The sequence below is a fragment of the Lemur catta genome, chromosome 2 (genome assembly GCF_020740605.2).
Source record: "Lemur catta isolate mLemCat1 chromosome 2, mLemCat1.pri, whole genome shotgun sequence".
In the NCBI taxonomy this organism is placed as follows: Eukaryota; Metazoa; Chordata; class Mammalia; order Primates; family Lemuridae; genus Lemur; species Lemur catta.
The window spans coordinates 127,607,281-127,620,897 of NC_059129.1; the positions used below are offsets into that span (position 1 = coordinate 127,607,281).

Sequence of the window (13,617 nt, forward strand, 5' to 3'; positions counted from 1 at the left end):
GTCTGGCATAACTTGTTGTTTTTCGTCACTGAAATACAAAGTCTTATTGTTGTTGATGTATTGCCGATACTTTCACATTTTTTAAAATGTAAAATCTGAATCCTTTATGCCATGACTCTTTCCCAGAGAGTTTCAAGCAAAAAGTGGGATGATTTGGGGATGAAGAAGTGAGGGTAAGACATGGAATTTGCTCACAGGTGCCTTCTTGCAATTTCCCCAGTAACTTCCAGGCATTAGATGATCTCAGAGCAGCTAGAACATTTCCATAAAATATGCTCACAACGCAATGATAACACTGTTGATGCACTATTTATAGGCGTTAAAAAGTTTAAATTACATTTTGAATTTTTCAGGATTATTTTCATTTTCCATAGTGTTTAATTTTTGAATAACTTATTTTACTAATGTTATCTGCAAATGATTTGTATTAGAATGATATATATGTTTCATGTTTATACTCGCATAACTTTTTTTAATTTAATGGTTTTGAAAGATACAATTTTCATACCTGAAATGTATTAAATGCATATTTTTCCTAATTTCTAATTTTTTACAAATTGTGAACATAAAACACTAGTATTTTAGTATTACATGAAATAAATACCTAATTACCAGCGTTGTCATTTTTGCTTTCATCCTGCAACTCTAACCACTAACTTCAAAAAATATATGAATATTTCTCATGTTAGTTCTTATTTTCATTTAGGTATATGTTCTGCCGTGGAGGAACCCAAAGGCTATTATTGGCCAGCCATCATACCTTCTGAATACAACCTCCCTTGTCCAGACAAGCCTGGCTTTTCTGTTTCACGGATATGGTAATACTTTCATTGGCTCTTGCCAGCAAAGCTCCATGTTATTTACCTTCCCAGAGTTACACATGCTGCCTGGTAGTTCTCATGCATTGTATTCATTGAAAACAAGGGCAGGAATTCTGTGTATGCCTAAATCATAAATAAAGATGGAGTAGGTAGGTTACCCAGAAAGGCAATGTTTCCTCCCAGCAATATGCTAATTGAGCCCTCTCCAAAGAAAGATTGAAGAATTTTGAAACCAGAGGGTGGCATCAGAGCAAAGCACCTTCAATCTAGGTGAACCTAGCCAGCTTAAAGCCTTGGAACATACACCTGAAATTCCAAAACTTTTTAACTATTGTTGGAGGTGAGAGAGAAGGCAAAGAGGAAATAAAGATAAGGTCCAGGTTGGGATAATCTTCTGATGGAAAATGTCAGGGTATAGATTTTCCCTAAATGTTGAATGGAAACCTCAGAGACAAGATGGTTGCCGGGATTTGCAGAGCAGCAAGTCAAATCCAATTCTTCACCCTCCTCCCCACTCCCAATTACAGTTTTCTTGGAGGAAATTCAGAAATGGAAAATGCCTAAGTGTAAATACTTTGGATCTACTGCTGTGTTTGATACTTGGTAGGGAGGAAAGAAGGGGACTTTGGAGATTTATGGACTTGAGTTTGAAATGTGACTCTACCTCTTCCCTGGTGTGTGACCTTGGATGATTCTTTGCCTTACCTAAATCCATTTCCTCATCTATAAAAGGTGGATTATAGTATCCTTTACAGACAGAGTCTCACTCTGTTGCCTGGGCTAGAGTAAGTGCCGTGGCGTCAGCCTAGCTCACAGCAACCTCAAACTCCTGGGCTCAAGCCATCCTCCTGCCTCAGCCTCCCGAGTAGCTGGGACTACAGGCATGAGCCACCATGCCCGGCTAATTTTTTCTATATATATTTTTAGCTGTCCAAGTCATTTCTTTCTATTTTTAGTAGAGACGGGTTCTCGCTCTTGCTCAGGCTGGTCTCGAACTCCTGAGCTCAAACGATCCGCCCGCCTTGGCCTCCCAGAGTGCTGGGATTACAGGCGTGAGCCACCACGCCCGGCCTACCTATAAAATTCTTAAAGCAGTACTTGACCAGTACATCCTAGGTTAAAATATAGAATATTGCTAGTATTTTGTTTCCATGATGTCTGCTACAGATTTTTCCCCAATAGGAATAAATAGCATTAGATGTACTTCAACATATTACAGTTTTATTTACAAATTAAGCTTACCTAGCTATCAAGGCAAATTCTAAAACATATTAACAGATCTTGTCAGTTATGATGTCATTTACAACAAATATTTGAAATATCTTTTTTGTTTCATAGTTACAACAGTGCTACAGACTCATCTGTAGCCTACTGGGGGCCCCTTGATCTCTCCAACTGTTCAAGTAAGTGAGCAATTTTTCTTCAGTTCTCAAAAACAAAACGAAATGACTTCATGCTTCATTGTTTTCATTGTTTTCAGACCTGTTCTTCCACTGTGTAATGCTATTTTAATATTAAAAGTCAGGCAAATGATTGTTTCACTTAAGGTAGAAAATACGTTTTTTCCTCATTTGAACTTTCTGTTCTGTTCATTCTGAAAGAGATTGGAAATAGTAAGGAATTCCTAGAGAAGACTTAAAACAAATATATAAATTGATATTTGCATCAATGTTTTGTAGTTTTGTATTGTTTTTAAATTGCAAATATATACATATTTAGTGATCCTGGGGACATTTCTCTTAGAATAGTAGGTGATCATTGGTCCCTCCAAGTTATTTGTATCTTACTAGAGAGAAAAGTTAATCTCTGTGTGTCAAGAAATAGAGTACTCTCAGCCATAAAAAAGGATGAGTTAATGCCTTTTGCAACAATTTGGATGGAACTGGAGACCATTATCCTAAGTGAAGTATCTAAAGAATAGAAAAACAAACACCACATGTACTCACTATTAAATTGGAACTAACCAATGGGCACACACTTGCACAGAGGGAAGTAAAACTCAGTGGAAATGGGGAGGAGGGAGGGCGGAGTAGGGGATGGGCAAAAACCTATCTCACGGGTACAATGAACACTATTTGGGTGACAGGCACACTTATAGCTGTGACTCAAGCATTACAAAAGCAATCCATGTTACCAAAAGCATTTGTACCCCCTTAATATTTTGAAATAAAAAATGAAATATGAAGATGGTGAAAAGAGTACACACAGGAAACCCACTTTCCTGCTTCAACTATAAAGTGGAATATCACACTATACTATGGATTCTTAGAAATGTATAAAATACTCAGGTAAAACCTTGTATGTTATGTCTTCCACTTTTTTTTTTTTTTTTTTAGAGGAAGCAAATGAAGTTGCCAATCAGATTTTAAATTTGACTGCCGATGGGCAGAACTTAACCTCAGCCAATATTACCAGCATTGTGGAACAGGTCAAAAAGATTGTGAATAACGAAGAAAACATTGATATAACACTTGGGTCAACTCTAATGAATATATTTTCTAATATCTTAAGCAGTTCAGACAGTGACTTGCTTGAGTCTTCTTCTGAGTAAGTATTTTTTTTCTGGAGAGTAATATTAATATTTATTGGATAAATGTATTATTATATGTAATTTCTCATGTATCTGAATATTTTGTGCCCAGACTTTATAATTTAAATTTCTAGAACATGCATTCCCAAGGTCATTAACAGGATGAACTTAAAACTTCTCTATTTTATTTTTATTTTTTGAGAAATGCAATTTGCAAAATAATTATAGTTGTCATCTGGCAAGATATATAAGTAGTCCCAGAAAAGCATAATTGGTATTTCATTTTTTATTTGAAAAATTCTAAAAGTTTAATTAACCAAGGTTATACAATACAATGTGTATACAGTTACTTCATTTAGTGTATTAATATGAAGATGTTTAGCTTTTTGTTTATTCTTTCCCTTTAACCACATTTCTTTGATGAAAATTTTTTATTTGTTAAAATGTATTCTCTCACTTTTTTTACAAAATAATAATTTTGAACATTTTTACAGTGCCTTACAATTCACAAAACACCCCATTATTTCCTTTGATTCTCACTAAGTTATAAAGTAGGGAGGGTATTTTTCATGTGAAGAAAGAGAGGCCAAGATGAAAGAAAAACAGTATTTTTTTTTCATATTTTATTTTTTTTAGAGGCAGGGCAGGGTCTTGCTCTGTCACCCAGGCCAGAGTGCAGTGGCACAATCACAGCTCACTGCAACCTCCAACTTCTGAGCTCAAGCGATCTTCCTGCCTCAGCCTCTGGAGTAGCTGGGACTATAGAAACATGCCACCATGCTCAGCTAATTTTTTTTATTTCATTTTTTGTAGAGACGGGGTCTTGCTATGTTGCCCAGGCTGGTTTTGAATTCCTGGCCTCGAGTGATCCTCCCTCAGCCTCCCAAGTACTGGGATTACAGATGTGATCCACCACACCAGGCTGAAAACCAGTATTTGTTCAGAATAATTTAGTTGTTGATTTTCCTTACGGCAGATATTTCTCTTGAGGATGCATCCATCACTGTGATTCTATGTTTTAACTGATATTACTGTGTTTTGGGGTAATTTCGTGGATATTCACGTTAAGATCAGAAAACTTAAATACAGTTTTATTTGGTTTGTATTTTGCCATGCAGCAAACCATATATATTCAAGTACCTGAAACATTGTATTACTTAACGGTGGTATTGTTGTCATTTCTTTAGAGCTTTAAAAACAATTGATGAATTGGCCTTCAAGATAGACCTAAGTAGCACACCACATGTGAATATTACAACTCGGAATTTGGCTCTTGGAGTATCATCCCTGTCCCCAGGAACAAACACAATTTCAAATTTTAGCATTGGCCTTCCAAGCAATAATGAGTCATATTTCCAGGTAATGAACCAGTATTTTCTTTAATTTTAATTAATTAACTAAAGTATAAAAACTTGCTGATCACTTAGCAGTGGCTGCTTCAAAGAGATCTTGGTCCATGAGGTGGCAATCAAGTCTGAACATTGGCTGGGTTTAACTATAGCAGTAGCCACAAGGTCTTGTGGAAGCACACAGGAGGTACATTTTCATAATCTGGATGGCAGAGGTGGTCAACTAAGCTTCTACAAGAGGTGATCCTGCAGCTAGGTATTAAAGCATGAGTAGGAGCCAACATCGTGGGGGTAAGGGTGAGGGTCAGTTCAATCACAAGAAAGAGCTTTATTAAGTGCCCGAAGGTAAAAAGAAGCAGGAAATTATTCTCAAAATGAGCATTAGAATCTCCTTGGAGGACCTGTTAAGATAGATTGCTGGGCCTTAACCCCAGAGTTTCTAATTTAATCAGTCCTGGGTAGGTACCCCAAATTTGCACTTTTAGCGAGCTCCCATGTGTTGCTAATGCTGCTCGTTTGAGGATCACACTTGGAGAAGGAATGATGTAGAAGTCTGGGAATGGCAGGTGACAGCAAGGCTAGACAAGGAATCTGGGGAAGGTTAATAGAGAGTCTCTTTGACATGTTCAAGTGACACTTCAGCCAGTAATTTCCAAGTTCCTACCATATGCCAGACAACTTTAGCCACCAGAGCAAAGAAAATGAATGAAGCATTGTCCTTGACCTGGCAGAGTATGTGGAGCATAATACCTCTTTAGCTGTAGAGATAGACCAAACTGAAAATATCAAAAGTCTGCAATCAGAAGATAGAGAAGACCTTTTTTCTCCTGTAGACTAGGGGTTCTTTTGGGTAATTCTGTTTCATGTTTTAAGTGGAAACCCGATCAACCCCAGTCTCATTCCAAGACCATTTGCAAGAAAGCTCTCTTTGGCCTGAGCTATGGTTTCAGGAAAAATGATCTAAGAGTATTCATAAAACTTCAGTTGTTGCCTCTTTGCAGAGATAACTCAGTCTTTGCAATCAGCAAATTAATTTCAGTCTCTCTCTTTTTCTCTGGTAGTTATTATTTTTCACTAAGTGTTTTGAGAAAACCTCAAAATCTGATAATAGTAAATGTAATTTTTGTATTTGGAAACGTTGACTGATTTATAAATTTCTCAGTTTGCTTTAGTTAAAAGTAACACATTTTCTCATTTTCTACACATGAAAAACCCAAATGAGATCTATGGCTATGTTTGTAGGGGGTTTATCCAGGAGTTGCAGTGACTGCTGTAGAAATAAAGGGAAGCCCCAGGCCTAACTAACTTGATCCTTGGCAATTTTTCTCTCGACTTACTCAGCATGTGGATTAAGTTATCATTACCACGTAGTTGTGATTACTTGACCAATATATCTCTGTATGTGTGACAGATGGATTTTGAGAACAGACAAATGGATCCACTGGCTTCTGTAATTTTGCCTCCAAACTTACTTGAGAATTTAAGTCAAGAAGATTCTGTATTAGTTAGAAGAGCACAGTTTACTTTCTTCAACAAAACTGGACTTTTCCAGGTAAACATTGACTGAATTATTTTTCAATTGCAAATGAAGTTTCTTTGCTCAAAGATAAAAGTAAAGATTCTTTTGATATATATCAGGAGGTTTAGAAAAATTAATCTACTGTATTTTTAGAAATGAAAAATTTAATATAATTGCTTAAATATTTTATTTCAGATAACAGGCTTAATAGAATACTCCAGTTTTTAAAATAAATCAAATATTAGGCTAAGAGTAACTTAGAAATTGAATTAGTGAAGAAGTTACTATTTGTTATTCCTTTTGTTAAATATTTTATGTTCTCCAGTCATTTAGACCTTTAAAGAAATTGTACACCAAAGGAAAGGATTTTTTTTTTAAATTTAGCAGGAAGCTCTGTTTACATAACGAACGGCATTCTTGGCTTTAATCAGTTTTCCCATTAGTATTTCAAGCGACCTTTGGCCTTCACACATCCGCAGAGTTGGGTGGCATTGTGCTGAGCACATATTATCATTTTTATTGGCATCATTTCTAGATACTAGAAGGTCCATAGCCAGCAAACACTGGTAACCTCTGGTTGCCTTTGTAAATACAACCCGATCTGGAGCAATTTTGCTGAGCCCTTTTTAAAAAATATAAGTTGTCTATTAAGTTCAAGATACCAGTGTACATCAAACAATGTGACCTATATGAGAGAAAATAGCAAGTCTCAAGCCAAGTATAATTGCTTCTAGTAGATCTGCCCTATACATCATGTGTAGAGGAATGGTCATGTAGTTATAGGTAAGGAAAAGGAACACCATGGAATCACTGATGGTAATTAATTCCAAAATTTAAAAATTTTATTAACAAATGCTTTAGGAACAAGCTATATACAAATTTTGTAATTTATATATTTTATATAAAAACACATAATTTACTAGATTTTACAGTTATGACCACATACAACTGCATGTCTTAAAATTATTGTAATTCAAGGCTTACAACGTCACCTTTAAAAACAATAAAAAAAATTGCAATAGGTGTCCCAAAATGTGCATGGTACAGAAAGGAGGTCCAGTTGAGAGGCCAGGTTTAGCCCTGTGGGAAGAGTTTGAGAGGACTCTCAGAGTTGTAAGGATCTGTCATTGTTTTATTTTTAGTCTTTTCCACATCATTTTGTCCTTCTCCTTTGGCATCTCTCAAATCAAAGTTGATAGTAGGAAACATGTGCATTTGGTTCTTAAAGTAAATTTATAGCAGAGTGAAAAAATGTTAAGGATTCTATGGTAGTCTCCTAACATAGTGGGTAAGATGAGTATTTTTTGATAACCTGGGCATCACCAACTAATAGGTGACTTTACTGATAGTGACCACCACATAAAAATAATAAAAAGCTATATTTTGGATGCTGAGTTTTGTTTGGAATTCAAGAAATCTTGCAATTATTCCAAAACAAATGATTCTTAAGCTGTGATATAGAGAGAAATTTAAAGGTTTTACAAGAAACACAAGGGGAAGAAAAAAAAAAAAACTAGAGGTGAACTTGCTGGAGAGAAAGCCTGTTGGTCCAAATCATTGTGTGGCACAGATTCCATTTCCTGACAGCCTTATCGCTGAAGTGGAATCTGCAGGTAACTGGCAAGTATCCAATCACAGAAGAAGGTAGAAGTTCTGCACGGGACTTTAATCCAGTAGAATTACATTTAGGTGCAAGTTAGTAAACACGTCAGGCTATTGGCATGGATGTGAAAGATGGATTGCTTTTTATTTTCCACACCATACTTCCTCCATACTTCTGTAAAGGAAAACAACTTCATCTATTTTCTAGAGTGGGGAAATGATCTAATTGTTTCACAGGTTTTTATGAGTTTATATTATTTATGAGTTTGCATTGTTTCAGATGTTAAGTGGCTGACATCAGTTACCGCAATCAAGAATGGAGTTTTATGAACATCACCTTGTAATATTGGCTCACAACGTCCCCTCGATGTATTTATTATAATAAGGGAAATTGCAAAGCTCCTTCAGGAAAGCCAGCAATTGGATGTTATAAACAGGATGTTCTAGAATTGAAGATCTTAAGTGTAAAAATTGCTGACAGTTTGCTTATTTTGGAGCACCGAAGTAAAACAAAAGTGTGTCCTAACACACGCGATTTTGTTTTTCTTTAAAAGGATGTAGGACCCCAAAGAAAAACCTTAGTGAGTTATGTGATGGCATGCAGTATTGGAAACATTACCATCCAGAATCTGACAAATCCTGTTCAAATTAAAATCAAACATACAGGAACTCAGGTAAGAAAATGCTACCAGTAGCAATTGAACAGAGGCAGATTATTTCAGGGAATGGTCAGGCCTTTTTTCCCTACATGATAAAAAGTAACTGGCCCTTTTTGGGAGGGGGCAGAAAGGGAGAACAGCTGGTCAGGCTGTGCTCTGAAGCCACAGTAAAGGGCAACAGCTGGGGGAAATTTGTCTTATCTGGGACTTAAAATTCAGAAGGAAAAGGGTTACTCACTGTGTTTAAGAAACAACCTATATTACTTCAAATAAAGCAAGCCAAAAGAGAAATGGGAGGTCTGACTTTTTTGAGAGGTTAGCTTGTTTAAAATCTTGGCAAATATTGCTTTTCTTGTTGCTTCATTACCCTTGCTCTCATCTGTTTATTTGATAAAATTAGTTGGGGGTTCTTATTGTCCCAGAGGGCCTAGGAAGAGGTTTTTGTCACTTTTGTAACAGGTCCTTGTCATGATTCTCCATTCATTAAGTAGGCAGGGAGTGAGGACTGGAAATTAAGTCACCGAACAGCTAGCCTCCTTTGTCATGACCCCCCTGAGACCTCTTTGTGCTACACTTTGGCTCCATTTGTTTCAGCCCCTTCATCTATAAAAGATCTTTTTTATCATGCTGAAACATATGAAGCATAAAATTTAACATTTTAATCATCTGTACAGTTCTATTCTTGTTGTGCAGCCATCACCACCATCCACCTCCAGAACTTTTTCATCTTCCCTAGGTGAAACTCTGCTGCCATTAAATACTAATTCCCTCGTCTCCCTTTCCCCAGCCCATAGTAACCACCATTCTACTTTCCATGTCTATTAATTTGACGACTCTGAGTATCTTATGTAAGTGGAGACATACAGTATTTGTCCTTTGCTGACTGTCTTTATTTCACTGAACATAATGTCGTTAAGATTTATCCATGTTGTAGTGTGTCAGATTTCCTTCCTTTTTAAAGTCTGGATAATGTTCCATTGTACATATATACCAGATTTTGTTTTTCCTTTCATGCAGCAGTAGACACTTGGGTTTGGACTATTGTGGATAATGCTACTGTGAGCATGGGTCTACAAATACCTCTTTGAGTCTCTCTTTTCAATTTTTTAATGTCAACACCCAGATATAAAGGAGGATTTTGAAGATGATGTGAAATTGTAATGTAAAGAGCTCTGCTAAATGCCAAGAATGAGAGTGGAGTCAGTGTTTAATGATGTGACATACATGGTAACCTACAGATCAGTGATAATATGATTCCTCATGAGGTTATGGTTGATTTTCACTTGAAGTCTCTATGAGAGAAAAGATCCCCCTAGATTCTAAATTGCCTGACATTTTCAGGTTGTATTGGCATAGCTCACGCTGATCTATTTCTTTGTGAAACCCTTGGCATTTTAACTCTTTTCCCATATTTAAACCATGGCATTTTAAACACAGTTTCACATGTTTATTCTTATGTTAATATAGGAAGTGCATCGGCCCATCTGTGCCTTCTGGGATATGAACAAAAACAGTAAGTTTTAAAATATTGGTTCTCTTAATATAGATAACAACTGAATTTTAAACATTGTTAGACACCCCCGTTTCCTTTCATTCCACCCTAAACCAGAGTGAGTCACAATGTAAGTGTAAAATGGCAACTGAGCTGCAAAAGTTAGTTTAGGTAGCTTGGGAAGTCGATTCTAATTTCTGTAACTTTTTAGTCATTGCAAGAAGAAATAGGCAGACTTGACCCTGTTTTCTTTTTTATCAATATTGGAATGACTTCTTTGATTTCAATTATTTGTAAAATACAGTACACGTTTTTATTGCCACTTTTACATGAACATAGACATACACTTAATCTCATTCTTCTAGAATACATTCGAGGAGATTATTTGATAGGCATGAGGCATACAATTTGAAGTCCAGATTCCAGACCTCAAATTATAAGGGGGACAGAGAAGCAGACTAAAGGAATGTAAATATAGGAATGGTTATAATGAACATGTATTCCTTGAAAGAAATTAACAGCCTCCAAAATAATACTCAACAGTCAAGAAAGGAAGGCAAAATTAAGGGATAAACAAATAATTAGGCATAAGATGTGGAAATCCCTTTGAGGGGAAGTACGAGGGATGAAAGCCCCATTGCCTGTCCCCTGGGGTCACCTTCCCTCAGGGTCCCTCACTGGGATTATTGTGGCCAAATTCATTCCAGTGTCAATGCAGGCTTGCTTTCCTGATAAAAAATACAGCCTAAAAGTGGCTAAAACTTCTTTTTTGATTGATAGTCCTCATCACAGCTGGACAGATTTTTTTTTTAATTAATTATTTGGTTTTGAGTCGCATAGTTTTGAAAAGATCCTGATTTACTCACATACATAGTAAAAATATCGCCTTGTATCTTAAAATATTATTCAAACAAATAGATCAAAAACTTCAGCAATATATGAATTGCTCTTACTCCATTTTATACCATAAAAGATGTGTTCAAGCCGTCTGTAACAAGCTATCAGCATCCGTGACTGCTGTGACGTAACAGCACATTCTAAGAAAGCAGACCTTTGTTATGTCTTCACAAAAAGGTAGACCTGACCCTCCAAAAAAATGTGTTGGTCTCCAGAGAGTTCATTAGCATGTAACATATTTGAAAAGGAGTATTCTTTGTATGGAAATTTATTTTAAGATATGTTAAAAAAATTAAACTTGAACCAAATGTTTTTGGAGCCCCTGAGGCCCTCAGTGGTACACAGTTTGAAGCCACTGACCAAATAATCTGTCCCTGCGCCCCCAGCACTAACATGCAGTGATTCCAGGAATCTTTCATAATAGTGTCCGTTTTACAGATACACTCTGTAGGGGAGAAGAGACGGAGGCCAGTTTCCCTAAAGGTCTCACCCCTTACTGAGAAGACAGTGACCTGCTGTGATTTTCACACTGTTTCTTGGTTCCTTCAACAGCAAGCGTGGGACGGTGGAACACGTCAGGATGTGTTGCACACAGAGGTTTCGACTCGAGCGAGACGGTCTGTCTGTGTAACCACTTCACACACTTCGGGGTTCTGATGGTAAGGGGGGGATTGCTAAGCTCGTTTGGACCTGATATAATTTTGGAAAGCACACTCCCTTTTTATGAGTCCACCTTTTTAGCTTATGTGTTTTTTGAATTGTTTCCTGATCCTTTTCATCTGAATCTTGATTCTTAATGAAGAATCTAAATTAGCAGAGGTCATATATTAAAAATATGTGAAAATAATTATAGAAAAGAACTCTCCCCCTTTTTTTTCCTTCTTACAGCATTAACTGTGATGATAAATAATACCAGAAACAAGAAAATCCCTGTGAAACCCTTGGGTTAAGAGAGAATAGAGTCAAGGAGACAGACAGGGAGACAGAGGGGTGGGGAGGGAGGGAAAGTTAAAGAAGAAAATGCCGGGTGTTATTTACATGGATGGGAACTATGAAAAGTGAGGTCAAAATTTTTTCCTTATGTTATCACTCAGTGTGTTTGAATGTCAGGTTGTACCAGGTACTGTGCCAGGCGATCTCCCTCCAGGAGATTGCAGCCTGTTAGGACAGACTGGTGGTGAGGATTGGGGTGGAGGTTTCAGTCCTGCAGGAGAGATGGTGGGTGTGACCTGTCTCTCACTCTTAGGCCTCCGTATCACTCTTTCCTTCCCTTCCTCCTCTTTACCTTCCCATGGCCCTGTTTTATTTATCTCATTAGCCAGCTTGCCCGACAGTTTTAAATAAAAATTAGATTGCATCCCTGTGTTTTTTCATCCTACCAAATTTTCAAGACCCATTCCACATCCAACGACGTGTTTGAATTCATCCATAGACTTACACCTTTACCTTTTACCCAGTAAACTTGTGACTTTGCGCGCACCTTCCTGGGGCCCAGGGGCGCACCTTCCTGGGGTCCAGGGCACCCTCCGGATTATACTGTAGCCATTGTTCTGTTTAGTCCCCACAAAGGGACCAAACCACATTTGTTTTTTAATGGGAGATGAGAGTACTGTGAGCCGAGGCAATAAAGCTTTTCAAATTAGAATCACAGACATCAGGTTGTGTTTATCACCTCCCTTAAATCTTACACCCTTCCTCCTGCAGGGCCGGGAGGAAGCAGCCGGGAGACGTGGGATGTAGTATTTGGCTCCTGCATCTATGTAAATGACCATTGTCGTGTGGCAGCACTGCACGTTGTAATTTTCCTGACAGTCAAGTGCATAAATGCTCGGAGGGATAAGAACAAATCATTTTACAAGCTGACAAGTCATAGAAAATAACTTTAACTTTCTAAAGTATAAATATTTTTCTTCACTATTAGAGCATTAAAATGAACAATTGAACGATAGCATGTTTTCCCTAAGTAATTGAAAAGGAAAATTCAGTTTCCTTCCGTGTTCTCTTTTCTCCAAAAGTGACTGCAGGCATTTCTTTCAGAAAATACTTAACTTTGCGTATTTACTCGTTCAGGTATATAAGCTTTAGCGTAATTCATTTAAATATTTCAGGTGTGTACGTGTGTGTGTTTGAGGATGATGTGTGTGTTGTAAGTCAAATATTAAATAGATAATAGTAACAAAATTCAGGGCGGGTGTGGTGACTCACTTCTGTAATAGTAATACTTTGGGAGGCTGAGGTGGGAGGACCTCGGTCAAGACCAGCCTGACCAAGAGTGAGACTCCATCTCTACAAAAAATAAACAAATTAGCCAGGTTTGGTGGTGCGTGCTTGTAGCCCCAGCTCCCTGGGAGGCTGAGGCAGGAAAATTACTTGAGCCCAGGAGTTTGAGACTGCAGTGAGCTATGATGACACTACTGCACTCCAACCTGAGTGACATAGTAAGACCCTGTCTCTAAAACAAATATTACTGTTGAGAGATGATTTATATACAACCAGAGGTTGGCTGCCCAATACTTTGAATCACCAGTTCCTTCATATATTGTTTAAATTTTATTATGAATTTGTAATTACATATTACTTTTTCTGTTGCCATATGATAAACAGTTAATTTTATGCATTTGTGAAGACATGCATTTTTAGTGCTATCTTTCTGTTTTCCACCTTGGCTGCTTTTGTAGTATTATCAACTGCTGGTATAAAAACTTTCCAGAATTTGTCCTTTCTGGTGATGTACCCATATCCTTTCCA

The 13,617-nt window shown here is 37.2% G+C and overlaps 1 protein-coding gene across 4 annotated transcripts in view; it reads left to right on the forward strand.

Annotated features, from left to right (window-relative positions):
- ADGRG6 (adhesion G protein-coupled receptor G6) overlaps positions 1-13,617 on the forward strand; it is a 131,652-nt gene that overhangs the window by 92,355 nt on the left and 25,680 nt on the right. For all 4 annotated transcript variants that reach the window (XM_045544476.1, XM_045544472.1, XM_045544474.1 and 1 more), the window contains 8 exons: positions 707-818; positions 2,160-2,224; positions 3,158-3,368; positions 4,539-4,710; positions 6,112-6,252; positions 8,376-8,495; positions 9,948-9,993; positions 11,422-11,528. In XM_045544476.1, coding sequence (XP_045400432.1) covers positions 707-818; positions 2,160-2,224; positions 3,158-3,368; positions 4,539-4,710; positions 6,112-6,252; positions 8,376-8,495; positions 9,948-9,993; positions 11,422-11,528 — 974 coding nt within the window. The remainder of the gene's footprint in view (positions 1-706; positions 819-2,159; positions 2,225-3,157; positions 3,369-4,538; positions 4,711-6,111; positions 6,253-8,375; positions 8,496-9,947; positions 9,994-11,421; positions 11,529-13,617) is intronic.